Here is a 27,983-nt window from a genome sequence, read left to right as displayed (position 1 = left end):
AGGAGTCTAACACACTGTCATAACATTTAAATATAAAAAAATTGCATAAATTAGGTGTCGGATTGTGCAATAATGTAAGAAATACATAAGGAAAGCAGAATCGAGATTGTTAGAGAGCAAAGCATTACTGAGGTTGAGCTTCCCTTCCTACTCGTCATGGCCAGACATGACACTGTGGCTTTTGTTGTGCTGGGTGTTCTGTGCCAGGACAGGAATGGACTGGGTCGGCGTACAGGGAATGCAAATTGGGAGGCATCCACTGTTCAAGACTCAAAACTGATGTGTAGGCCATGACTTATTTTGACTGAGATCAGAGTAATCTTGTACATCTTTTTTTTAAATCAACGCTATAATGTTGCGAGGACCAATCCCAAAAGAAGAGCCCATAGATAGACTGCTGCTCCTCAGTGCAGAGATGATATTTGACTTTTATTAATAAAAAAATATATAATCAAAGTGTTAAAACTTGTGCCCAGTTAACAGACATTTGAAATAATGAATTTAATATATCAGTTGTTTACTGGTTACATAATTTCACAATACAACTTTAACACATTCATCCATCAATTTCATGAGAATGACTTTTGGATAAAAGTCATTTTGAAACGTTTTGTTTTTCAAAGTCCTGATGAATACAACTAAATCTTTTTCTAAGTTGCAGAAACACAAAATGAGGGATTACATCGACTTGACTAAACAGTTCACCAACCTAAAGAAGCCTGTGCAGAAATGTTTATCCTGCATAAATGGTACCTAGCAACAGATTATTTTCTGACTTTCTTCTTTGCCTTTTCAGCGTCATCATAAGCTTTCCTCTTGGCTGCCAACTTGTTTGCCTGCAAAAGAAGAGTAGATTTTGGAAAGCTTGTATCAATAAAATTCTTGAGGTTATTGGACTGCAAACATTGTGCAGTTGTCGAATATTGTTAAACATTAACAATGGGATAAAGGTTCCAAAGTTTAAAATGACAAACTTATCTTCCTAAAGAGCTTCATGTGAATCATATCCATCCAACCCCAAAGTGACCCAATAGCAAAAACAAACAAACCTCTCGGACTTTTCTTTTCTTTCCAAACATGATTTTATCATAGAGATATTTCTCCTTTTTCTTCATCATCATGATGGCCAGACGTTTGTCCTCAGCTTGTTCCTCTTGTTCCAAGCGTGCTGGATTTTCCACTTTCAGTTTTCCAGGAGTCACTTTCACCTGTAATGACTTCATACAGACAAAACTAGTAAGGCCAACATCAGCTTAAACACATCTGTTACACAATGCTTTTAGTGAAAGTTTATTACTTTGCCCTTGGATCTCTGTTCCTCCATTTTCTTTAGGTTCTCTTCTTCCTCTACATCTTCTTCCTCCACATCTTCCTCCTCTTCCTCTTCTTCATCATCGCTGTCCTCTTCATTTTCTTCACCTTCATTTACTAAGGAAAAATGACCACCTTATAAAAATCTGAATAAATTGCTGAACAGTTTGGCAATTTATTCAGATTTTTAGTCAACATAATAGTGCATTTTGGTAAAGGCCTGTTTAAATGCAAGCAAATCAGTGAAAAGCCTATACCTGATTTTTGTCCATGTTGCATGGCTATGATCTTTAGTTTCTCTGGAGGAACATAATCTCCTTCCTTCTCCTCTACAAAAGGTGAGAGATGTGGTGGCAGTGTCACTCCAATGAAGTAGTCCTCAACTGGCAACAGGATCTTGGCATTGACACAATCATAGACCCACTGTGGTTGGATGTAGAATCTATAAGAACAAGATAACACCCAGTGAAATACTTTATCTACATCTAAAAATTTCCATTGGTGAGAATAGTTTTGGAAAGTTTGCAATGTGTAAAAATACCTGTTGATATACTGTTTATCAACGCTCGGCCTGTCGACAATTTGATGCGTTATAGCTTCATCTGACACTTCGTATGTGCTTCCAATGCAAACCGACTTATCCCAAGAAACTTCACCCCCAAAACATCTGAAAGGCAAGAGCAATTATACAGTGGCTATTGTATTAAAAAAATGTGGGCTTGTCTGAATAGAGCTCAGGATTGTGTCGTCACTCTTCATTCACATTTCAGTTTGCTTTGCTATTTTGAGATGCTAAAAGCTAAACTTCATTCAAAAGTATTCTGACTCCTTTGTTTACCTTTTAACATTGTTTTGACATTTATTTCTGAGCTCTGAGAATGGCGGTATCACTTTTCACAAAAAGTATCACCTCGTGCTTTCCAAGAAAACTAATTCTGAACACAGGCCCAATTCTAGTCACAAGAAACGTGACATTATAAGCCAAAAATTGTACCAGTCAAGTTACTTAATAATTTGAAGTTCATGTGATTGGAAGGGCAAAACAATAAATAAACACAAAATCTGGTTTATTCAGAAGACAGAAAAATTTGAACAACTAAATCATATCAGAGAGCGGTGCAATAAACACCAATGACAACAAATAATTTTATGTTGTCGACAGAGGTTTTGCACTTTGAGAACCAACACATTTACTCAAGGGTACTGTTACTTCAATATTACTCAAGGAGTAAAAGTGTGGTGTCAAAAAGTTACTATAAGAAGTACAATTTCTTGAGTAAATGTACAACCCACCTCATCAAAATAACATAAAAGATTTAAACTACATAAGGCCCTGATCAGAACAAGCCACAGCATCAGAACTAGAATGTAGATGACTTGAGCTGTTATTACTTACCTGATGACAAAAGCCAGAGACTCTCTGGGAACCTCTCTATTGAGGAAGAATTTAAGGCCTTCAAACAGTTTTTTAACCCTTTCTTCCAGTTTGAGTTCCTTTTCCCTGGCCTCCATATTTTCCATGTCCTCCTGAAATTAGAAAAATAAATATAACAGGCTCAAAAGTGAGCAACTGCGCCGTGTCATGTGACCAGATCAAATGCGCTAAAACTAGAGGTGTACCGTTGGAAAAAGCTTTGGCCGATAACCGATATTGGGCCGATATTTTGTAAATGTTGTGGTCATCTAAAAAGAAAAAGACTAGCTAAACAATTTCTTAATAAGATATAATTATTATATATTAAGACATAAGATTATATTATAGGAATTATAATTTATTAGAGTAATCAGCTGATATATTGTATATAACGTTTTAAATCTTTTTTTTTTAAATCTCATCGTGTGGTCTGAACTGTCATCTTTGGAAAATCAATGAAAAGCTGGGACATAAGGTAGATATGTGGGATGCAGGACAGAAGCCCAAATGGAGGGACAGTACAATCAAAAGAGGGACAGGTGGTCACCCAATGTGCGGGCTCAGTGTGAGCGACAGGCCATGTCAGGGACAGGAGACGAGTATGGGTTGGGCAGAATGGGCTTGCTTGCAATATTATTATGGTTGGTTCCACTAAGCAATTATATTAACATTTTTGAAAGTAATGACTGGAAACTGATTTATTTTCATTATCAATTATAATTAAAATCAGACTTGGACCCAATCCTGTTTACCGGTACTTTAATTTCTTTCAAACACACAGTCCCCTCTTTTATTTAACCAACAGACTTTGATTACATAAAATTGTGAGTGTATTAATTATAGGAAAGTTTAAATTAGTAGGGCAAAACAAGTTTACAAGGGTGAGAAACAACTCCTTACCAATCAAACATGGAGAAATAATCCCTAGTCTCTAAAAACTGTGACTTGGGCATACAAAATCTCAAGACAAAGGGAGCTTGACAGTTTCGTTCAAGAATGTGTTTTTCATTTTTACAAAGTGCAAAAAAAGTTCTTGCCCCTTCAGCAGGAAACTGGTCCAGTTGAGCTTCTTCCTCTTCAACTGACGAGACCACTCGAGCCAGAGTGGCACTTAGAGAAGACAGTTTCTGCACAGAGAGAAAAAACATAAGAATTAGAGGCGCACCGATTTTGATATTTTAGGCTCAAGTTATGGGAAAAGCTTGTGTCGAGGACCAATATAAAAAAGGTGAATAATTTCTATTTGTAGTTAAGTTGTTTTAAACGCTTTTGAATATTTTGAACCAATAAATATTGCTGTAAACTTAATCCCTTTACTATCTAAAATAAAGATTACCGGTAAATAAATAAAAAAGGAAGTTTTCGCCAATAGACTTTATTTGACTGGATAGTGCAGCATGAAATGGGGATAAGACTAGGGAAGGACATGCAGTAAATTGTCGAACTCACGACCCTGGGTAGCACACATGCCTGCAATGTGGAGTGGGCCACACTCGACTACGAGTGGCACATGCTCAGATCCATTTTTAAATCTATAGAACCAGTTAGAACACATACCGTACATTAAGCCACTACTTTTCCCCCACGCGTTCAACCCTGGCTTTTATTCAGGAGCGCTTTATACCCCGAAAAGTATGGTAATCATTTATTTAGCCCCGTGTTTAGATTGAGGTAGGCTATAATAGAAGTATTATTTATTAGTGTAAAAGACATGAAGTCTTTTCCTTTCTGTGAATTTCCCATTTTATTTAGAATATTTATAATCAAGACTAAAAGTCTCTTTCTGCTCCTTCTCAGCCTCCCGTGTCTGATCAGACACTGAGCTCTTCTCTCCTTAAAACCTCTAACACTTAGTATTAAGTTAACATGTCCAAGTGGCGTGCAGTGCCCATCAGTAAAATCTAAAATGAGTTGTGTCACAACAATTTATTGTTCTAAAATATATCTAAAGACTGTTTTCCCCTCAATTCTGCTGTTGAAGCTTGGCTGAACTCACTTTAGTGGCCGCTGGGCATTAAATGATTTTCTTACTCTAACTCTTTCATTACCAGAGCGCAATATCAGCGGACTGATATGTACTTTCAGCTGATGCCAATTTGACTTGCCCTTAGAATATTGGTACTGATCGACACAGATACTGGGCCAAAAATATTTGTGCATCCATGAGAAGATTGTTCAATAATAGGGATACTTATAATTTCTCGGTTTACATAGCTAATTAAAATAAATTGAAACAAATTATTTTGGAATGGAATTCAAATTTTACCTCCAGGTAGCTTTCAGAATTCATGGCATAGTCCTCCTCATGCTGTTCTTTCAGCTCCGACTCAGATTTGCTGTCCAACTGCAAAATTGGTTTATTACAGGCAAGAAATAACATTAATACAAAGCAACATTATGATGGTTATAAAATAAATAGTCATCAGACAACAAAACAAACCTTTGGTGGATAAAGCAAATTCAGAGACTGATACAGTCTGAAGTTGACAAACCCCAGGAGAGTGGTGTAGAGCTCTGTGAAAGTTGCCATCACTCTGTAGTCAACATCTGTGGGATGCTACACAAAAAGGTAATACTTCGTTATTTCACACTCACAATTCAGACACAATGAATCGGTGTGTACACGTACATCATGTGAGAACTGATACGGCACCAACCATGTAATGAGCTGTCCCATCACCTCTGCTTGATAATATATGCCTTTGATCGAAAGGAAAACCTATCATTGGGAGAGAAAAAAAAAAAGGTAAATACCTGAACTAATTTCAATCCTGGTAATGGTGCACAGGTTTATTACATAATGACTGGGGCATGTTGGCTCATCACCTTTTTGAGGCAACGTGATGTAATCACATAGTTCATCCACTCCACAGTAAGCCGCCGGCAGAGCTGGATGGTTTGTACGTGACATTTTCCAGTTCGTGCAAACGTAGAAAAAAGAAAGCTCATGCAGAGCGCGTCGTCAATATCACGGAGGGCATCAATAAAGGTTGGGAACCTGTAGCACAAACAAAAGATTTATAGGAATCTGTCAACAATGGCCAAAAGAGGATTTATTACAAGCAAGAAAATCAAGATGAGTCCAGAAATTGACTGAAAAATAACTGAATATACAAGGGGTGGCTCTGGTAGAGCAGCAAAAAAGGCAGCACATGCGCAGTGGAGGAGTGGTGCTGTGTTGCTTTTCCCGGGGTGTAATGGAGTTTAATGGCAGACTTGGTTTATTAACTTTACTAGGTCCAAAAACGGAGGCGATGGGCTCCGGGACTTGTCTGGGACCAGCATATATTTCAGAGGTGAGCAGAGTTTAGTCAATATCATTATTTGCTCCAAGAGCTGCATCTGAAGATTTTATTTTTATTGGGTTTATTGGAGTTTGTTTTGAGTCTTCTCTGGGTCGTGCGTAGCACGTTACTGGGGGGGTCATCTCTGATTGGCTGCTGTGACGCGCGTCCAACGCAGAAAGTTGGACAAAGCTGAACATGTCAGCATCGAGAGCGTCCAACGCCAAAACACACCGCGTTCGACGCGGAAAACGCAGGAGGCGTTCGACGCGCATTAACAGACTTTGAATGTAAACTGGACACTTTGGACGCCCCGGTCTGTAACAGGCTTAACAAGATCACAAACTTAAGTTAAACCAATGAATGCCGGGTGTTATACAATTTTTTCTTTTTTTTCAATTTCTTCAAGATCACATCATTTTTATTGTCAATATCAGCTAATGTGTGTACATGGGTCATTTATATTTCATTTAAATACAAATTAAATAATATTGGCCTAAACCACATAGGTGTACAGTATTTTAAAGTCAGTCCCTTTATAGTAATTATTAAGTATAAGACTCACCTTTCCCTAATAATGTGGTCCAATTTGTAAGTTGGTTTATTTTCCTTCAATCTTTCCACATCTGACCATTCTATTTTAGCATAAGCCTTCTTTAGCTTTCGAACAAAAACCTGTAGAATACGAACATTTTGATGAGACCACAACAATATTGATTGACAGATCTAAATTCTGGTTTTCAGTTGAGATTAATTACCTTGTACTCTCTGAACTTTCCAACGATGGGCTCATGAAGCAGAAAGCGAATGTCTTTTAGAAGATAGAACGTCCTTGGTGCAGTTGAACCCTTATTCACCTTCTTCTTGTGTTTGGGTTCATGTGGATATATGCCTTTAAGGATACACAGCCGTCTGCCAAGAATAATACATCATATTAACAAAACATGTTTTCACAATAGGAGTTGAAAATATAGTAAAGCAAAACATCTTAGCTCCTCGACATAAAAACATGATTAGTTTTTTACAGGTTATGGCTAGGATACCTTACCTGAAGTCAGGGAGGCTCAGCTGGAGCTTCTTGCGAGCTTTATTTCTCGTGATGTAGTTAGTGGCTGAGCCCCTCTCATACTAAAAAACAGACACAACATTAGTATTTAAAACTGGTAAAAAGAAACAAAGCTGTCAATGCCACATAACTCAAATTACGTTAACCTAATAGCTAAGGCGAGGAAGAAAATTGCCACTACTAAAACCACGTTGCGCAGCTTAGCTATCGAAAAACATTCACAAACTTAATTTTGGGTTACCTTTTTCTTTTGAAGACCACCCATTTAGAAATGTGGATAATACGACTACTATAACACGATATACAATCTGAATCTAATATTCAACCAATTGATGGTTAATCGACTGTTAACTCCGAAAAGCTGCCTAGCTAGCGTCACAGCCCCAGAACACGCGTGGAAACTGCTAGGACCCCAGTCTCCAGCAAAGGCTGTCCTTCTTTCGCCTGTAGAAAAACATATGCCTCTGTGCGTGATGCGCGTCTGTGTCACAGACTGTATTGAAGTAAAATTATTCTCATTATATATAATAATAATTGTTATTATTATAATCATTATAATATATATATATATATATATATATATATATATATATATATATATATATATATATATATATATATATATATATATATATATATATATATATATATATATATATATAATGATAATAATAATAATAGTAATGTTATTTTGAAGAAACTTTACTGAAGGAACTTTACTCTTACGTACAATCATTGGCTACTCTACTCACCTCTGATTGTGGCTTTGGCTGCCTCACACATGGTTCCTGACTCACTCTCCCTAAACAATATTGTCCACTTTTAAAAACTAACTATTTGGGCATTTATTGTGAATTAGTTAGCCTATAGCTGATAATGCATGATATAAGAAGATTTACTTTAACCATGTTAAATCATGACCAAGGCAACCATAATGGAATAGCTGCTCTGGAAATTGGGAAGGATGGAGAAACCCATAATAGATCCATGGGAGAAACTGTGAATCCGCCACCCCCCTTCTCAGTCTGTGGGCTAGTGATGCTGGGGAGAGATGTGCTTGCAGTAAATCTGAGCTGCTGGTGTACGTGAGGAAGAGAGAGGAAGAATGAAAAAACTGGACACAAAGTGAAGAAGGCTCGTTGCTCAACATGTGTGAATTTATTCACAATTTTATAATGGGGCTCCGGGGACTTATTAAGGAGTATGTTTTAGGTTTCTGGGACTATGAGACCCCAAAGGTTATGGTGGTTAAAAACAGAACTCTTGGCGTTATCTACAGAGGAGTTCAGTTTCTTGTCATCACATATTTTATCTGGTAAGTGAAAAGTTTTATCTGCTATAACTCTGCTATAACTGAAATTGTGTGAAAATGTAGCCTAAAACTAGGGTTATGGAGCGTTAGAAAAGGAAGTGGCAAGAAGAGAATCATGCCATCATTGACCATTTGGTGAACTTGGTAATTTTGTGATTATGTAATTTTTAATTTCAGGATTCAACAAAATAGAATAAATAACTGCTGAGTAATCTCATATAGATTTTTTTTGTACGAAAAGAAAGTCGTGAAAGTTTGCTGTTTTATGTCATAGGTATGTTTTTATAAGCCAGAAAGCCTATCAAGAGAGTGAAACTCACCCAGAGAGCTCTGTTTACACAACGATGAAGGGCATTGCCATTCATGGTGACGACATTCTGGACACTGCAGAGTATGCCCGGCCATCAGAAGTCAGTTTATTTATCTGCTATAACTTATCATTAGCATAATTGATATGTCACAATGATGTAACTGCATCACCGCATATGTGTATTTGTTTGATTTAGGGTGGGGATGTGATCAGCACAATACTGAGAAGAGAAGTCACATACGATCAACAGCAAGGAACCTGTGCAGAGGTGAAAGTCTCACAAATAGTCTCTTTAAATTGACCACTGGTTGTATGCTGAGACCATGTGTAATTGAATAAAGAATATCAGTTACATAGACACTAAAGTGTTTCTTCCTTTTAGTATTACCAAGTTGAGAATGCCAACTGCACATCAGATTCAGACTGTGTGGAGGGAGAGGTCAACTTTAATGGCCATGGTACAGCTTTAATGACACTGATGCTATTGTTTGTTTGGTAATTAAAATATACTCTCTCTTTTTCTGGTAGGAAGAAGGACAGGGAGATGTGTGTGGTACTATAACTACACATTTAAAACCTGTGAAATCCAGAGCTGGTGCCCAGTTGAAGAGTATGCTGCAGTGCGGTGAGTCAGTTTGATGGACTGATTACAGACCTAAAATGCTTAATACGAGACTGATGTAGATACGGTTTTGCCCTGTAACAAGATATTCTTTGTTGTCCTTCACAGAGAGCAAGCATTAGTGGAGGCAATCGATTTTACAGTTTTTATCAGGAACTCCATCCACTTCCCCAATTTTAAAGTACTGAGGTATGCACACTTTAAGTAAGGCAGTATAATTGATCCTCTGTTAATTATGTTGAATATTTGCAAGGGGGAATATCAAAGATGCGGCAAACAAGCGCACACTGCGCAGATACCTGAACAAGTGCCACTATGATGAAGAGAAAGAACCCTATTGCCCAAACTTCAGACTGGGATACATCGCTAATAAAGCAAGGGAAGATTTTAATGAGCTTTGTCGGACAGTAAGTACAATTAACAGCGTCTAATGGCACTTTAGTGTTATGAGCAAAAACATATTGTCATAAATGTAGACTGAAATCTTACAATATTCGATTAGGGTGGAGTGATTGGGGTGTTCATTAACTGGAAGTGTGACTTAGACTTGGATGCATCGAACTGTAAACCCACATACTCGTTTCGCCGTCTTGATATGAGGAAAGATTTGCCAAATTCAGGCTATTACTTCAGGTGAAACATGTACATTCTCCTATGTTTACTAGACAAATATTTCTATGGATATCTAACTACAAATACATCTTTATATTTTACAGGTTTGGGAAATATTACAGCAAGGATGGAGTAGAGTCTAGGACTCTTATCAAAGCTTTTGGTATCCGCCTGGATGTTATAGTTCATGGACATGTAAGAACTTAAATTATTTAAACTGGTTAAATATATAGCATCTTAAACATAACATCTTATACATTTTTTCTCTTGAAGGCTGGGAAATTCAGTCTTGTTCCAACAATCATCAGCATAGTGACAGCTATGACGTCCGTTGGGATTGTAAGCGTACTACAATCTCTTTAAACTTGTTCACTCACAATTTGATGTGGTTTATTTCACAATGAAATGCCCTCCTTTCTTTTAGTGCACAATCATCTGTGACTGGATCATGCTTACATTTATTGACAAAAATGAAGTCTACAGTGAGAGAAAATTTGATGAAGTGAGTTAAAGCACAAAAAACTAAATACAGAAATAACAATTCATTCAGTAATTCAATCTTGTTTCTGATTTTAGATTGCCAAAGAACCCATTCAACATATTTCCACAGGGTTTGGATACATTGTTGATTATGGCTCTACACACTCAGACTTGTCGGATGGTGTCCCACTGTAGCATTTGAAGACTTCATGCCCGAGTCTTTTTTTTTTTTTTTAAACTGCGGTCTTGACAAGAGTATGGATTAAAATAGAGCTACCGGAAACTGGCAGCCTCTCATTCAGTAAACATATAATCAACTTTGCTGATCTAATTTAGTTCTAATTTTCCCCCTCAAACCTTTTGAAACAATTAATGTAAAACAACAGTGAAATATTTAACACTTATCATTTTAATGGTTCACAGCATAAAATAATAATTAAAATTTTTTTTTAAATGTAATATGAATTGTGGTCCCGTAGGCTTTATTTGACAGGACAGCTATCATGAAAAGGGCAGTGAAAGTGCCCAAAATTTTGAGGCCGGAAAGCAAATGAAATACATGTAACCAACATGGATATGTACAACGCCTTAAGTCACTTCACCACCAATGAGTTAACATTTCATATTTCTGAGTCTATTGGAATTCAATTCAGAAACAATTGTGTTATCAGTCAAACCGTGTTCTGCACATTTAGATATACTGGTGGAAACGAGGAGCACTCACTGGACAGTAATCCAATGAAGGCAACATTTCCCATCAAATGGTTTCTCTAACAAGATTGTAGGGATGAGTGACCACATCAGGAGCCTCAATGGTGTTTGGTGCATGAGACTCAAGACTAATGGATTGTTGCCAATACCACAAAGGGAGAAAGGGGCACTACAGACAGCCCAATGTTAGACCTTTATAATCGTAGCTTATTTACTTTAAACATATTGAACGCAAGTTAAAAACGGCACAGCATTGTACATGATAGCGCTATTTTCACCATCAAATTAATTTAACTGGCTTAAAAATATTTTTAGTATGAGTGTGCCTTAGTTACTCTGAAACATGATTAGACTGAATGACTTCCATTAGACTGGGTTTATGGCCAATCAAGCAAATGTGAGTGATTGATTATAAGTATAAAATCAAAACAAATTGCAATATAATAATCTTTCATCTTGCATGTTTATTTGTTACTCCTGGGTAATTTGTCTTGTTTAAAACACAATTCAGATGATTGTATGCTGCTGTACAAGAAATATGCATATTACATAATAAAAAAAATTAAAAAATCTACAGCGTGATCACTGGACAAAATGTTTCAGTGTATCAATAGACAGATGACTAGAACACAATTTCAGTATATGGAATTTCAGATCATGCTTCTGTAGATGATACTTTAGAGAGTCTTTTGACTCAAATGTGGACTCATAGCAAGCAGCCATTCAATGGTCTCTCCCAAGAAGCTCATGTTGTAGTGGGACGCGATATTCTGAAATACTGTTATCTGCTCTGAGAAATTCTGCAAAAAACAATTATTTAGAACAGAGGGATTGGATATTACATATTTGAAAAGGGCAGAATGTCACACCTTAGTTGAGAAAGTGAGTTCAAAATCACCAGCACAGCTACAATATAGAGGCATGTTGGCTTCCTTCACTCCTTTACATTTACTGCAAACCTGAAAAAAATAAAAATGAATAACTATTTAAAGAGAATACATTTTTTATCTTAACACACACATCTAATCAATGCTGAACTACTTTACCAGGTCTTGCAGTGTGAAGCTCATGAGTTTCTTTTGCAGAGCTTCAACCAGGGACATTTCAATGGCCTCAGACTCGTACTGAGCCTGGCAGTTAGAGCAAAACCACTGAGGCAAGACTGACCCATCCTGAAATGTTTTGTAACACAAGAGAGAGAGATAATTTGTAATACAAGAGAGGAAGATGAAAGCTAAACAAATAATAAGATATAATTGGAGGACATTTACCTGTGTTATAGAAGGATCCTTGCAGAGGTCAAGGTCTCGACAGAAGTTGCAGTGATGGCAAATTACTTCTGGTAGCATGTAGGATTGACAAGGATCCCGGAACTGGGCGTCATCAGAAAACTCTCCCACATCCACAAGACGCAGTAGATCTCTTTTTAGCTTATTCATTTGGTTGGAGATGTTTGGATCCAACGACAACACCTGGCCAGATACAGAGGAAAACCTGCATTGAAAACAGCCATCTGGTAAAGCAAGCATACATTTGAGAAGTGAGTGCTATATACTTGGCAGACGTATTTAATAAACTCCAGAGCTGGGTTATTCAGTGGGAGGTAAGAACCAGGTAGGACTGGGAACATCTCTGACGGCTGGGACACACTTCTGGTTCCAGTCACCTTCTTCTGGATTTTTTGAGTGATGGTAAAAATGTTCTGAGTCAGCTCACCAGACACATATTCTTGAGAGAAAGAAATGATTCCTAAACGCAAAAGTATTTATAAATCAGTAAATCTCAGTTTGATATAATGGTTTTCAAAGCTGACAAAAACCTAATCGTACCAGGAAGAGCACTCAAGTCCCCAATGGTTTGCTGTGTAACCTGACTTCCTCCTCGCCGTTTTATCGGTGTGGCTCCTGGAGTATTACGCCTGATCTCCTCTTTCATGCTGTGATACACGGCTGCAATATAGGCTGGGGTAGAAAATCAATGAGTATCATAAAAGCTAAGGACGTCCCACGACTAATTAAAAAAAAGAAAAGCGGAATATTTACCAGAGACAATCATCAGAAAATATTTCTGACAGGTTTGAGGCAGGTACTGCATTATGTTCCAGTTACTTTCAATCAGATCTTCAACCTCATCTGCCTCTCCATCTCGATCCTCCTCCTTAGCCTCCTCCTCCTCCTCACTGTCATCTTCTCCTGGGTTTTCTGCTTTGGTCTGATTAGCTCCCCCCTTAAAGTGGATACACATTTATCACTAGGGTAAATGAGTTGTGAAGTTAAAGAAATATTGCCAGGTATACAAGTACCTCGCCGTACAAGACACTAGAGGGCAACTTGCCCTTTATGCCTCCATAATTGGCTGGGTCCATCCACATCAAAAACTCCCAACATCGAGCAAATGAAATAGACAATGAGTGGAATATTTCTCTGGAGTGTATGCTGCAAGTGAAACCAACAAGATAATACCATGATTTTTTTTAAAATCATATAATAAAAGGTAACCCAAGTGTAGGAATTGATGCAAACAATAGTGCAGTATGATAACGTAATTAGATTTACCTGTTCGTTATGTAGTCAATGTAACCAATGGCATCGTCTATCCTTCGCTTTTTTGTGCATAAGATAATTCGGTTGAAATTTCCATAGACCACAGTGGAACCAAGGCGTTTGAACTCAGCAATCAACCTGTAAACAGGGGAAATAAAAAAATATACAATAGACAACACAATATAAAAAACAGTAAATATATGCAGAATACACACATATTCAATTAAATTCAATTTATTTTTGTAACGTCCAAAATCACAACAGCGGTTGTCTCAGAGGGCGACAGTGAAAAACTGATTAAACAATGTCCATAGGGACGATGTCCCAGGATCCCTAGATTTTTGTATTTCCATCCATCTATAAGTGCCGCTGCTTCCATTGCGCACATAACGTGCAGTGCGTATTGCATCAGGTGTTCCAATCAGGCACCAGCCTGACCAGGCAGTTTGGATTGGATGGCAATGGCTTATTGCAGCTGCACATTACAATTAAACATGGAGCCTTTAGTAGGCCTACTTTGTCTTTAATTCGTTATTATTTCAAAACTAACTCTAGGACTTGACTAACAGATGTGCTTGCGCTCTCTCCATAGCAAGTTGGAGATAAGCACGGGCAGTAACAAAGTACAAGCTACAGTTCAAACAGATGCAGACAGATCAGAGGCACAATTGAGAGCACTCGGCAGATGTGTTTCACGTTCCTCAAGGAGAAAAACTATGGATGATTAAAATTTGACTCATATAGATCAGCAACAATTAATCAAGTAAATAGAGCAATTAGATTGGATTTTTTTAAATTATTATTTTATTGCTTTGATGATTTGTATCATTTAAATATTTAATAAAAAAATATAGGGCACATAAATAGCAAGCATCGGCACTGCTAGCTATAAAAGCACTCACTGGAGGAAGACCTTCTTTATCATGTTCTGCAGTGTGCGGTGCAGGGCAGGATCGTAGAGCAGAGAGCTGGGGGAGCGCAGCCATCGATAGAAGTGCATGACCTGGTTGTCTGCATACACATTCTGGTACTGTGTAATCTCCCGGACCCATCCTACCACCATGCTCTTCAATATCCTGTTCACACACATCATACAATGTTTTACTATGGACACAATACAACAAAAGCACATTTTAGATATGGTTTAAACATAGTGAACCTGAACGTGTTGGAGCAAAGTGCCGTTTCATCATAGCTAGCCAATGCAGTTGTTCCCTGGTTTCCAGTCATCATGTCTTCCAAAGATGATTGCTGGATCACATCAAAACTTACACCAAGACTGGCCCCACCCTCCATGTCATTTACATGTTGTGACTGGAGGATTGTGTTAACTGCCAAGCTTTGGAGATCAAGCTCCACGCAAACTGAAGAGAGATAGAGGGGGGAAAAAGAAAGTCAGATTTTAAGCAACTTTGAAAACATAATCTATGGCTTTCTGACCTATAATACACATACCTGTGGAGTAGCAGCCTTGAGCATTGATTTCTAAAGAGCTCCTTTCATCATTTTCCATGACAAGACGGCTGTCGTCAGCCTCTTTACCGCCCAGATCTGGCCTTGAGGTGGGTGAAAGCCACAACAGGTGGTTATGCTTTCGAAGGTGTCTTGCCAAGAATAAATCAGACCCAAATATAGAGATATCCTGAGGCAGGTTTCCTACTGGCAAGTGGTAATATCTGGTGAGATAATGTAAGTATTGAAGATAATGTAAATATTGTTATGTATCAGGGACACACGCTCACACACTGCAGCTTATACCTAGCCATGTCAAAGGCCTGTGACAGACAGCTGTCCAGATTGAGATAGAGGCGAATCATGCGACGTGCTCCGTGCCTCTGCCAGTCGAGGACATTATAGTTGATCTCATCAATGACATGGACTGGAACAACTGGGAACTCCTCCAGCACGGACATCCCTGCAGCCAGGCGCCTTAACTCCCAGTTTGAATGAACTGCAATGAGTGTGGGTCCCCGACGTTCCTCCTATGACAATAGATTATGTTCAATATAACACATTTTATCTTTTTATATATTATATACAGATATATGCATACATATGTACACACACAATGTATTTATGTAACAGCAATTGCAGAGGTTTTAATGTACCCGTCATTCACCCTCACCAGCATTTATTCACAGGTGGCATTATGTATTTTTAATGCAGGCGTCTTGGGCTCCTTCTACATTCTCAAAACAAATTACTCCAAACACATGTTTGGTCAGACAAGTCACCTGAACTCTGTCCCCCAGCAGACACTGTGTGTCTCAAGTCCCAGAATACTGCCTCCAAAAGCTACTCTGAAGCAGCCCTCCAGAGTCAGCTCCTCAGACACGGGGTCTTATTAATGATCATTAGAAATTCGGATTGCCATTTCAAAATAATATGCTTTATTTGCATGTGTAATTCCTCTGATTATAAAGTTATCTGCGTTACTGTTGGCAAAACAATTTTAAATATGTTATTGCGTAGAGACTTGCATTAAAAGGTATTTATGTGCTCACCGGTGGTTCAGTTGCTAAATTTGCTGAATGTTCATACATTCTCGCCCCCCCATTTCACACTGCAGCTGTCGAGGAGTTGAGCTACAGAAGACGCGAGAGCTTTGGGTGAATTGGAAAACCACTTGGTGGAGCTTTGATGACATGGATTACTCTGAAGTGGTTCAGGTTCAGATCCTGGCAATTGGGAAACACCTACAGTCTGGGTGACTTGGGCAATGTCAAGGTCATATTAATTTGTATAGCACATTTACAACAACCAGCATGCCCAAAGTGCTTCACACAGGAACGAGTCTATGGTAAGCAGGCCTGCAAAAAGTCCAACATATTGGAAAACCCAAAGGGCAGTGCCATAGAGCATTTCCACCATATATTATTTATCCTAATACCCATTAGGGATACTTGACAGGGTACACATTTTAACTTTGACATATATTCAGTTTGGAAAAATATCAGTTTACCTTGTAGTTTAACAATATGCGCTGCAATGCACGATAGATGGCCTTGATGTCACTTTCAGCTCGAACCTCAAAGTTATGTTTCTCTGGAGGGAGGAGGTCGTCTGTCGTTTTCTCCAAGAGTGCAGTGCGCTCGGTGCTGTACAAGTTATTCAGGCTGGGCATCTGATTGCTTCGAACCTAAAGAATGAAAGTGGTATTTAATTGTATAACTAAAGAATGAATCAAGGGTGATATTAAAAAGGTTCCCCATGTTTTCTCAAGCTTGTCTCCATGGAGATATTGTGTTGTCTGAAATGTCCCGCCAAGTAGTATTCAACTTTTTTACCTTGCATATATTCAATTACAGGGGCTCAAAAATACCTTTAAAACATCCATTCTTAAAGTGAGCTGCCTGTCAACATATCTGACTCATTATTTGCTCTGGTGATGCCACCTGCTCATCTCCGTGGAGATAAATAAGTTTAATGTCCTATTGTGGACCATTTGAGGCAAAGCAATACAATTTCTTTAGCGACAATTAGGTGGCAAACTCACAAGAAAAGTTACATAGTGATCCTTTATGTAGTGTAATGTGAAATGATTTCTTACTGTATCGAGGATGAAAATACTGGCTTTGCGCTGAGATGGGATGAAGAGACCAAAGAGTGCCTTTTGGCCCTGGCTGTGATGATACAGGTACATATGACGGACACTCCCTGAATGGGAAAAGATTCTTGTCATCAATGTGGATTTCGAAATAATACATTTTATTTTTCTTTGTATGAAGAAGGCACTTTTCACATTGTTATCTTAAACAGATGTGCAGAAGCTGTAATGTGTCGGTAATATATATACCTGGTTCAAGGTAGCTGAACTGTGCCAAAGATCTCATCTCCAGATGCTCGAGTTCATAAGTGTCAGCCTCCCTGCCAGCCAGGTCCCGCACTATATGCTTATTAACCATGCAAACACAACCAAGCTGCACCAAAGCCCGGAACAACAGTGGGACCTGAGTGTGAGGAAATGAAAGCATAGTACATGTAAATTTACCAGACAGCTTTGTCATCAACAATATCATATGTTGGACCTACTAAAATACCTGTGTTTCATAGACCCCCTCAATATCAGGTGCAGACAGGTCAGCATTTATTTCATTGATGTGCTCCTGGTACATATCCTCTGGCACAGTGTACTCATAAAGGTAGTACACCAGGTTGGAGCGTGGAAGCATGCGGTTCACCTTTTGCAGAAATATTGCAACTTATTAATTAGTATTTACACATTTTTTTAATGCAATCTATATACAACACCTTTTTATAAGTGGTTCCCTCCTCCTGTTTTGGAACTTTCTGGTTAACATAAAAAACTCGAGGGATGTTAAGCTTCATGCAGTGAAGGTCATTCCCTATCACCGCCCAGAGCTTATAGAGGCCAGGGTGACTGGTTTCTGCAATCTGGAAGTGACGAAAAATCAGGATTCGATCTTGCCATTAGAAGATGTTGAGCCTATTCTGCACTATAATTATTTACCTGTACAATCTGCCAGGGCATGTCTAAGATGCTGCGGGCGGTTCGTCGGAGGAAACTTCCCAGTCCAGTGGCGGGTCCATCTCTGATCACTCCTCCTCCTGTCGGCTGAACTTCTCCATCCAACAGCCTCCTCTTCTTCTTCCTCTCCTTCCTTTGTCTCAATTGCAGCTCCCACTTTTTCTTATGGTATCGCAGCCAAACCAGATGTTGTTCCTATTTAAGACAGATATTTAATTGATGCTGAAGGAAATTTAAATTCAGCTGCAGAACCATTTTCACTGCAGCTTTAGCAGGGGATTCATCAGACAGTGTCAGACAATTGTGTGTCAGGGCAGTTTGAGGAGGGCACTTTGGATAAAGTAATGTATAAATATTTGAATATGGAGAAACATTGATGACAATATGAATGAATGAATGATTATATATATATATATATATATATATATATATATATATATATATATATATATATATATATATATATATATATATATATATATATATATATATATATATATATATATACATATACATATATATATATACATATACATATACACACACACATACATATGTATATATATACATACACATATACATATGTATACATATACATATGTATACATATACATAGACATATGTATACATATACATACACATATACATATGTATACATATACATATGTATACATATACATAGACATATGTATACATATACATATGTGTACACACACACACACACACACGTGTACACACACACACACACGTGTACACACACACACGTGTGTACACACACACGTGTACACACACACACACACACACACACACACACACACGTGTACACACACACACACACACACGTGTACACACACACACACACACGTGTACACACACGTGTACACACACACACATACATGTGTACACACACACACACACACACACATATGTGTACACACACACACACACACACACACACACACACACACACACACACACACGTGTACATACACACACACACACGTGTACATACACACACACACACACACACGTGTACATACACACACACACACACACACGTGTACACACACACACACACACACGTGTACACACACACACACACACACACACACACGTGTACACACACACACACACGTGTACACACACACACACACACACACGTGTACACACACACACACACACACACGTGTACACACACACACACACACACACACGTGTACACACACACACACACACACACGTGTACACACACACACACACGTGTACACACACACACACACACGTGTACACACACACACACGTGTACACACACACACACACACACACACACACACGTGTACACACACACACACACACACACACACACACACGTGTACACACACACACGTGTACACACACACACACACACACACGTTTACACACACACACACACACACACACGTGTACATACACACACACACACACACACACACACACACACACACACGTGTACACACACACACGTGTACATACACACACGTGTACACACACACGTGTACACACACACGTGTACACACACACGTGTACACACACACACACACGTGTACACACACACACACACACACACACGTGTACATACACACACGTGTACACACACACGTGTACACACACACACACACACGTGTACACACACACACACGTGTACACACACACGTGTACACACACACACGTGTACACACACACACACACACACACACACACACGTGTACACACGTGTACACACACACACACGTGTGTACACACACACACACACACACACACACACATACGTGTACACACACACATACGTGTGTACACACGCGCGCGCGCACACGCGCGCGCGCACACACGCGCGCGCACACACGCGCGCGCACACACGCGTGTGCGCGCGCACACACACACATGAATAATGATATAATAAATTCTCTCTGATCCCGAATCCCCTGCATTTAACACCTGAAATAGAAACATATTAATTATCTATGTTTTTGTCCATGTTTACCTTTGAGGATCCCATGGGTGGAGGAGGACCCAGTATCTCTCTCCAGGACTGTGTGAGCACCAGGTCCTGAGACCCCCCCTGGCTGTCCTCTCCCTGCGAAGCCCGCTTCCTCTTTGTGCTGATGAGAATGGCTGGCTGCAGGGGTTTTGGCATCCCAAAATCCTCAATGTCACTAGTCTGTCCTTTGATGGGAACCTGATGAGCCACCTGAGAAAACATGCCAAACAGTAACAGTAGAATTATAAACAGCATTTTAATGAGCAACATAAACACATAATATTACGTATCAAAGACACATACCTGTCTCTTGCCCTCGCTTGTAAATAGCTCACTAATTTTCTTTTGCTTGTAGATGTCATTTTTTTCCAGAAGCTTCTTATGAAGCCAGTCAGGATGCCTGACTCTCGGTACAGGATTCTTCACCTTATGATTAATTTAACATTAACAATAGTATTAATGACATTAAAAAAAAAAAATCACAAAAACTAGAACTAGTCAAACACCAAAAGTGTCTTTTAACGCACCTGTTGAAGAGCTGCAGGGATTGTGATGATTTTCTGAATAGCACTACCCAACCTTTCTATGTAGTAACTCCAGTCAACAATCTGTAACAAATAGATTTAGTGGTATGTTATCCATTGTTAGTGATTTATGATTATATTTTTGTACTAACCGAGCGAATGTCAAGGTCATGTAGGCTTGGCATTTTTAACCATTTTTTAAGAAAATGTTTCCTCACACTGGATTCCGCTTGGAAGATGGCTAAAGGAATCGCTCTAACGGAAAAAAGTACAAGGTCAAACCTCATGATGCTCAGTAGTAACGTGACGACTGAAGAAAAGAGAGAAGACGCTAAAAGATATTAGACAAAACCTCTCTGTAACAGGTGATCCTTCAGGCTTTCGAGAAATAACAAATCTGCAGCTCAAGCCAGCATCTTTCACCATTTGATCTCCAAGAAACTCAGCCAGTCTTTTTGCAGTGCTAATAGAAGTTGACTTCTGTCCTCCGTAGTCCTCCAGCTTTTTGGACATGGATCGATTCTCAGAAATCAGTTCAAACAGCTCTGCGTCTGGCATATTAGCAGCCTGTCCAAGAATAGCATGTTAAAATAACAATATGCTTTAGAAATCACCTGGAAAAAAACAAACTGTTTCACCTTGCTGTAGAGTACATCCAGCCAGTAATCTGCCACTTTAGCCACAGAGGCATAAACCTCATCCAGAGTTGTCCCTTTGAGGAAAGCCTCAAAAACGGATGACTGAAAGATCTTAATGAGCTGTAATTCTCCTCTTCTTTTCACTTCAAAACCTTTGAGCTCAGCCAAAGAGCCATCTTCATTAAACACAGCGTACCTTTGAACAGCATTAAAAAACACTTGTTTAAATAAAAAAAATTCTATAATATAAACTCCAAGCTCAGAGTCTACAAACAGCATGTACCTTTTCTTCAGCTTTTTGCCTTCTTCTTTAGAGGCAGGCAAAATCATGGCCAGATATGGTCCATCCACTTCAAAGAAGATACTATTCTCTGCTTTAATGTTGTATGTGAGAGACACTGGGTCAACCAGTTCATGGTACTGGTCATTAGTGAAACCTTCCTTTACCAAGATATTCAGCATGGCGCCAGGATAGGAGATCGTCACCTTGGACTTTTTCTCATTGCTTGTCCTCACTACAAAGTTCTCTGGAAAAGTGTTTGGAAGGACACACCAGATACCATCCGTGTCCAACTCAAGAGGTCTCCTAAGAAGACGGGAAGACAACGTTAAATATATACAGAGCAAATATAATATTTTGACCATACTTAGAAAAGAATCACATTGGATTGAGCAAAAGATAAAATATATTATATACAAGATGGAATGATAGCAGCGCAAGACATCAGCACAGCCATGTTGGCTGAGTATTAAGATGACAATGACAGGCTGAAGTAATCATTTAAAGTCATCAAATGATAAGAATCACCCTATTTGTTCGATGAGCTCTCTGGCCCGTGTGATGATGTTGGCTCCAGTATGACACACAATGCCAGCCATCTCCATGGAGTACCAGCGTGCCCTAAAGAAAGTAGACATATAAACAAAAACCTTGTCATATCTATGAAAGAGAGTAATAGGACAGTACTAAGACAGAAATACGACCTACCCTTTCCTCATTACATATCCATAGAAAGAGTTGAGAATACACTTGTGGGCCAGCTGCAGAGACTCGTACAGAATCTCCATGTTCTTACAGCGCTTCACCTCAGCAGCATCACCACTGTCCTGGGCGGCTGACAGCTTTTTCTTCCACACCTTTAATTTTAAAAGATGACATACAACATTATAGTAGCGGTTCTACCGTGTTTAGCAGTGTGCTCACAGTACCTTGTGGAGTCCTTTGAAATCATATCGCCGATCTCTGAAGGCTCTCACTGTATCAACGTAGAAGGAGTTCTCTCTTTGACAGATAGTGGTGACTCGCTCCTCCAGTCTAGTAACATGTACCTTCTTGTAGGCCTTTTTACAATAATCTGTAGCACAAGTATAGTGAAAAGAAAATAATGAAATGTTTATCCAAGATCTAGATTGAACAGTTCATAAGGCTACCAACCTGCCAGTCGTTTCTTCTCGTGTTTAGCCTGTTCCTCTCGGTTTAGTGAGTGAAATGCTCGAGGAGGGCCATTGGGAAAAAATGGAGGAAACTTCTCAGACTCCAGCTGCTGCTGAATACGGTGGAATTCACTGCGGCTGGCAGGCACTAGAAGGAGACATTGCAATTATCGAGCATTAATCGTGCAATAAAAATCTAAATAGTACATGTTTCAATTTCATATTTGTTTAACACGGTTTATATGATTGCAAAGTAAAACTGACTTATTTCCCCTCTCCATTTCCAGGTCATCTTCCTTTGACAAGTGGCTCCAGGTTTATTGAAGTCACAAGCAGCACAAGTCGCCTCATCAACCATTGCAGACGGCTGTAAAAATAAACTATTTAGATGTGAAATGTACATTTCAAACTAGAGGTTACTTGTTTTCGTAGTGTTACCTGGAGGCGGTTGGTTAAAATAATATTGGGATACATGGCACCAACGTCCAGATGGTAAATAAGAGGGCACTCAATCCTATTAGGAACCTCTTTAAGGGATATCAACTTCTTTTTTATATCATCACACACCTGAAGATGTATGTTTTTAAAAGTCATGTACCATATCCAAAGTGTTGTGCATTAGTTCCAAATCCTAAGGTAAACCTACCTCATTAAAGTTTGTAACCTGGTCCAAAGGAATCTTCTCTTCCTCTTCAATGGCATGACGCATTGTGCGCTCAACCCTCTGATACAAGAAGTCAAAAGCTGATGGGTTCTGTGAAATGTTAGCAAATATGAATATGTAATATCTAGTTAGGATTATCTTTAGTGCAATTTGACATTTTGGAGTGAAAGGTACCATTTTAAAGCGACAGGGAATGTCACTGCGGAAAACTCCAGACTCAAGCGCCTCCACGTGACCGCCCACATAAGTCTCTGAGTCCAACACATGGCCAGCATCAGTCAGCTTGTTAAACACTTGCTCTTGTTTGTTCGGGAAGATGATATTTGCATGGAAGGCTTGGACCATCAACAAAGCCTCACACAGTGTACCAGAACCCTTACGCAGCACCTGAGTAAACACAAAGAAAAGTTAAATAACCTTTGTTGAAATAAATCTATAACCAATATTTAGTTTGACAAACCTCATCTGGTTCCATTGGAATGATTGTGCACAAAGCAAAGATAAACGGGTGAACATATTTCATGTAGAGGTAGTAAGTGGCCACTGCATCAGAGACAGAGTAAGTGGCTAATGTCTGAAAAAGGCCAAAATTAGTCATTAATTTAAATGAGTAATGATTCAATGCTTAAATGCTTGGTACCTGAGGCTCCTCAGTTGCCATGCGGCACATCTCCTCCGGATCCAACTCGACAGGATCATAGCTCAGTTTAGCCTTGGCTGCTGCCTTCAGATTATGACTTCCAACTGGCAAGTAACTGTCTCTTTTTACCCATCTGTTATATACATAGATATTTAGAAGGAAGAAATACGTTTTGTCAAAATATGGACTATTACGGTTATTTGGTGTTTTATCTTTAAACCATACTTTAAGCAGTCCATGTGAATGGCCTGACTGGACCTGTATTCCCCTTGGCTATCTTTCTGAAAACCAATCTCTTTGTGCATGCTCAGTCCATGAATGGTTGCACGTGTTTCCACAAAAGGCCTGCAATTTTAAGAAAAATCAATAGAAGCCAGCCAGATGATTTGATTGGCATTACACTAAACAGTTACATACACTTGTAATCTCACCAATCAAAATAGTCTCCATTGTAGGTCACAAAAATATTTGGTTTTGTTTCTTGAACGTGATCAAACCAGCGTTTAAGAAGGGCAACCTACAAACAATGCCACATGTTACAAACAGACATCAAACTGGGCAGACATTCTGTGAACACGATGTACCTCGTCATCTTCATTGAACACAGTAAAGGGACCTTCATATTCTGGTTTAGGAGTGAATTCGAAGTCTTCTATATTGTCTGAGACAATCTCTCGGTTTGTGATAAGAAATCCCTTTGGTGGAAACAAGACAAACAGGTGTAACACGACACAAATCAATACAGCCATAATTAAGTAGAGCATAAACTATTTTGACATACTTGACCATCAATCATATATGAAATCATCATGATTTGATCAGTCTCTGCATCTGGAAATTTCAGCGGAAGTTTGGTGGTCTCTATGTCAAATGCTAAAACAACAGGGTCCTGCAAACATATTTGGTTAGAATGGAAAATGCCAAATACTCATAAGTAAATATAACAAACATGCAATGACAAAAGGACGTACTGGCCGCTCAACAAGGTCATCTCTTCGTACAATCTCGGGGGGGTAGGAGCTACCTCTGTATCGGACATTGTACCAGTGCGCCTTGACAGTAAAAGAATAAACGCACTAAGAAGCTTTAACATGTCAGATGATTATTGAAGTGTAAATGAAAATGTATATTCTTACCACATGGATCTTCAAGTCAATTGACACACGCACATGGTAGGGCACATCATACTCTCGCATATCTATAATGTTGTCCAGTTGTTCTGAAATACTTTTGGCCATTGCTTCTTCATCAACCGACATCACATTGCCACCTGATAAGGCACTACATACAGAATATATGCATTATGTATAAAAAGCACATACAAATATCTGATCATTTTTGTTGTTTATTGCTTCTACCTTGATAACATGGAGGTGTATTCATCATTGGACTGCTCTTTCTCTCTGTTTTTACGTACTGCAGGTGCAATCTCCCGTTTTACTTTGTTAAGGTCATCCATTGTGTTGAAGGCAAGCTTGATGTAGTTTCTTTTAAGCCCAACCAAGTGGTTTGGCTAAACACACATACATAACTTAAAATGTACATACCAGTAAGTGTTTGGATAAGAAGGTACAATGTCTACTCACCAGTTCTAGGTCTTCTTTGGGGACCATTTCAAGCTTTGACACTTTTCCTTGAAACTTCTTTGACAGGTAAGATATCACTTCCCTCTCACAATTCTAAATTCAAAAGCACATATTTGTAAGTTCAAACTATTGGTCTAGAAAGTAAATGACCATTTAGAACTTACCTTTTTTGTTGCTACATAAAAATATGGTTTGAAAGGAAGGGGAATCTAAAATATAGGAGGCCATAAGTAAAAAGGTTTCACAATAACATTGTAATAACACAAATGCCTCTGATGCACACCTTGAACCTGCTGCCATCTTCTTGAATGAAATAAAAGTCTACAGCACTAACTAGCCGTTTGTCTTCATCCAGAATCTCAGCCTGAGTAAGACAGAATGTATTTTACTGCCTTGTTTAGTTACAGACCAGAAATGACTAACCCATTCAAACTCACTGGGTGCATGTTAATAAGCCAGCCAGTCTTCTCTCCTGGTTCTTGGAATCTGTCAAACCCAAAACGAGAGTCCATCTCATCTGTAAACTGGCTGTTCTCCAGTCTCTTGAGAGCTGACGAGCCATCATCCCTGCCAAAAACATTGAATTGTATTACGTCCAAAACATTAGAACATTTAGAATTATGCATATGTACATATAATTACAATAAAAAATAGTCTCAGTGAAAATAGAATATTAGTATTGTTTTGGTCTTCGTTTGAGCTACGTTAAGTTTTTGACACAGACAATTAGATGATAATGTAATTTATATTTAAGCTTAAATGTAACTAACTGCACATACTGTGTCAGATGAATATCAAAAATATTGCAGTAATATCACTATTGCTGAACATGCCGCCTTAATGCATATAATGGAGTATAACAGCACTGCAAATGAGCCCAGAGAAAAGTTCAGGCATTTATATAAAGAAACAGCTCATCGAGGTCAACTCTGTAACATTCATTACAATGTAATTAATTCAATCGATTCTATAAACACCGTATCTCTGCATGTTGTCATTGTGTATGCTGCACCACAAATCTTTCAATAAAAACTATAAATGGCAAACGAGGACATAGACATACTGGTTTTCTTGATCTCCTCCACTTTGTCCTCCTCGGTCACTTTTAAATCGTCCACTGTTTTGGAGGACCATGTTGCTCTACTCGCCAGCAACAGTCATACACGTTTAATCTTGACAAAAAATTGCATAAACACCGGGTTAACAGGGAATTTATCGTTACGGAGAGAGAAAGTAGCCCTGTTGAAACTTCTCTTCTTTCCTGTTTTGGCGCGGTCTGCATTTGCCGCGGGACTGACTCAGAGGCGGAAGTACAAAGATCGTTGTGAAAGAAGATTCTGCTCAAAATCCAAACGTTAAAAGGCTTATAATCAACTGTTAAAAGCAAAAAGCAAAAAAAAAAAAAAAAAAAAAGAAAAAATCTCTTCGTTTCAATGTCAGGCAAAAACATAAAAGTTAAAAAAAAAAAAATGTTCAAAGGTAAAAAACGAAAGGAGTTGGTGCGGATTAGATTTTATTTGTTTGTTTGTTTTTTATTTTATTTATTTCACAATATGGTATATGCGTTATATGTGTGATGTTATTGGCTTTAGGTGGCATTGGTAAAATCCGCTCCATGGTAACATCCTGTAAATAATGAGTGAGTCCTCCTGTTTCTATGCTGCCTCTGCTGGGCGGAAGCGCGGATGGAGGAGGGAGGAAGCCCCTCCACATGTTTACTGTGAGAGGGCGCTGCTGCAGTGGAGGACGGGGATTAGGACTGTGGTGGTAGGTGCCTGTCATGTTTACAAAATGCTGTTTTCCTTTAAACGGCTAAGAAACTGACACATTTCTGTTAAAGTTACGTCAACAAATTAGCAACGGATCATTAGTTTAAACAAGTATGTGTAAAATCATAACATTCAAGGGGATTTCTTACAGCTAACTAGCCTTTTAGCGCAGGGGAAAAACAACAACGAATCATGTGCATAGATGCAGGGGGAGTTTATTGTAAAGTTATGAAGTAGTACCCTTTTGACAGCCTTTTCCCTAGCCCAAAATACACAACAACAACAACAACAACAACAACAACAACAACAACAACAACAACAACCATTCACCCAATTATGTTCAAATATTGCTGCAGTAATGCTCACCAGAATTTTCATGACACATGTCAAAACCTCTAAAAACATCTCGGACCAATGTTTATTCATACATTTTTGTCCCCTTTGACTTTAGTATTTAAAGTTAGTCAGCAACACTGTGCTGCTATAAATGCATAACTTCCCAACATATCCTAATTGAACAATTAGTTGAGACAAAATTAATTGTATGGTATATTTTG

At 38.8% G+C, this 27,983-nt stretch overlaps 3 protein-coding genes across 3 annotated transcripts; 1 reads left to right on the top strand and 2 right to left on the bottom strand.

Annotated features, from left to right (window-relative positions):
- Positions 1-677: 677 nt before the first annotated feature.
- pes (pescadillo) lies at positions 678-7,494 on the bottom strand. Its single transcript, XM_072432982.1, has 15 exons — positions 7,317-7,494; positions 7,058-7,137; positions 6,768-6,921; positions 6,575-6,684; positions 5,552-5,723; positions 5,355-5,444; positions 5,166-5,282; positions 4,992-5,069; positions 3,763-3,852; positions 2,708-2,838; positions 1,853-1,978; positions 1,569-1,753; positions 1,298-1,446; positions 1,050-1,217; positions 678-836 (listed from the first exon to the last, which is right to left on the bottom strand). Exons 1-15 carry the CDS (start codon positions 7,338-7,340, stop codon positions 765-767), a joined length of 1,746 nt encoding a protein of 581 aa, XP_072289083.1. The 5' UTR covers positions 7,341-7,494; the 3' UTR covers positions 678-764.
- A 613-nt stretch (positions 7,495-8,107) lies between these two features.
- On the top strand, positions 8,108-10,642 carry p2rx2 (purinergic receptor P2X, ligand-gated ion channel, 2). Its single transcript, XM_072433147.1, has 12 exons — positions 8,108-8,390; positions 8,662-8,797; positions 8,894-8,965; positions 9,080-9,155; positions 9,226-9,322; positions 9,428-9,508; positions 9,573-9,726; positions 9,822-9,952; positions 10,036-10,126; positions 10,205-10,270; positions 10,356-10,433; positions 10,508-10,642. Exons 1-12 carry the CDS (start codon positions 8,224-8,226, stop codon positions 10,604-10,606), a joined length of 1,248 nt encoding a protein of 415 aa, XP_072289248.1. The 5' UTR covers positions 8,108-8,223; the 3' UTR covers positions 10,607-10,642.
- A 1,018-nt stretch (positions 10,643-11,660) lies between these two features.
- On the bottom strand, positions 11,661-26,909 carry pole (polymerase (DNA directed), epsilon). Its single transcript, XM_072432785.1, has 48 exons — positions 26,721-26,909; positions 26,095-26,224; positions 25,941-26,021; positions 25,822-25,866; positions 25,658-25,750; positions 25,430-25,584; positions 25,208-25,352; positions 25,043-25,123; positions 24,853-24,960; positions 24,656-24,766; positions 24,503-24,588; positions 24,297-24,416; positions 24,072-24,204; positions 23,892-24,005; positions 23,606-23,818; positions 23,414-23,521; positions 23,206-23,334; positions 23,032-23,134; positions 22,769-22,915; positions 22,543-22,688; positions 22,322-22,470; positions 22,142-22,234; positions 21,617-21,919; positions 21,334-21,529; positions 21,048-21,262; positions 20,848-20,950; positions 20,699-20,779; positions 20,475-20,597; positions 20,175-20,381; positions 18,137-18,349; positions 17,917-18,060; positions 17,706-17,846; positions 17,462-17,615; positions 17,216-17,322; positions 16,628-16,804; positions 15,424-15,647; positions 15,121-15,341; positions 14,825-15,029; positions 14,568-14,741; positions 13,678-13,803; positions 13,425-13,557; positions 13,165-13,348; positions 12,952-13,083; positions 12,678-12,871; positions 12,394-12,594; positions 12,169-12,294; positions 11,992-12,081; positions 11,661-11,922 (listed from the first exon to the last, which is right to left on the bottom strand). The coding sequence occupies exons 1-48, from the start codon at positions 26,789-26,791 to the stop codon at positions 11,800-11,802; spliced, it is 6,858 nt and encodes a 2,285-aa protein (XP_072288886.1). The 5' UTR covers positions 26,792-26,909; the 3' UTR covers positions 11,661-11,799.
- Positions 26,910-27,983: the final 1,074 nt, after the last annotated feature.

This window comes from Eucyclogobius newberryi, unplaced genomic scaffold, assembly GCF_026437365.1.
Source record: "Eucyclogobius newberryi isolate DKJ021-1_F unplaced genomic scaffold, fEucNew1.0.hap1 SCAF_6, whole genome shotgun sequence".
NCBI classification, from domain to species: Eukaryota; Metazoa; Chordata; class Actinopteri; order Gobiiformes; family Gobiidae; genus Eucyclogobius; species Eucyclogobius newberryi.
This window is presented reverse-complemented; position numbering and strand designations above follow the sequence as displayed.

Coding starts and splice junctions, on each gene's coding strand:
- pole (XM_072432785.1), bottom strand. CDS start 26,791: ATGGTCCTCCAAAACAGTGGACGATTTAAAAGTGACCGAGGAGGACAA. Junction 20,598..20,698: donor TCCCTGCAGCTCTTCAACAG/GTGCGTTAAAAG, acceptor ATTAATCATAAG/GTGAAGAATCCTGTACCGAG. Junction 18,350..20,174: donor CACCCATGGGATCCTCAAAG/GTAAACATGGAC, acceptor TGTCTTAAATAG/GAACAACATCTGGTTTGGCT.
- p2rx2 (XM_072433147.1), top strand. CDS start 8,224: ATGTGTGAATTTATTCACAATTTTATAATGGGGCTCCGGGGACTTATT. Junction 9,509..9,572: donor CCCAATTTTAAAGTACTGAG/GTATGCACACTT, acceptor AATATTTGCAAG/GGGGAATATCAAAGATGCGG. Junction 9,727..9,821: donor TTAATGAGCTTTGTCGGACA/GTAAGTACAATT, acceptor ATATTCGATTAG/GGTGGAGTGATTGGGGTGTT.
- pes (XM_072432982.1), bottom strand. CDS start 7,340: ATGGGTGGTCTTCAAAAGAAAAAG. Junction 7,138..7,316: donor GTGGTCTTCAAAAGAAAAAG/GTAACCCAAAAT, acceptor TCTGTTTTTTAG/TATGAGAGGGGCTCAGCCAC. Junction 1,218..1,297: donor AACAGAGATCCAAGGGCAAA/GTAATAAACTTT, acceptor GTCTGTATGAAG/TCATTACAGGTGAAAGTGAC.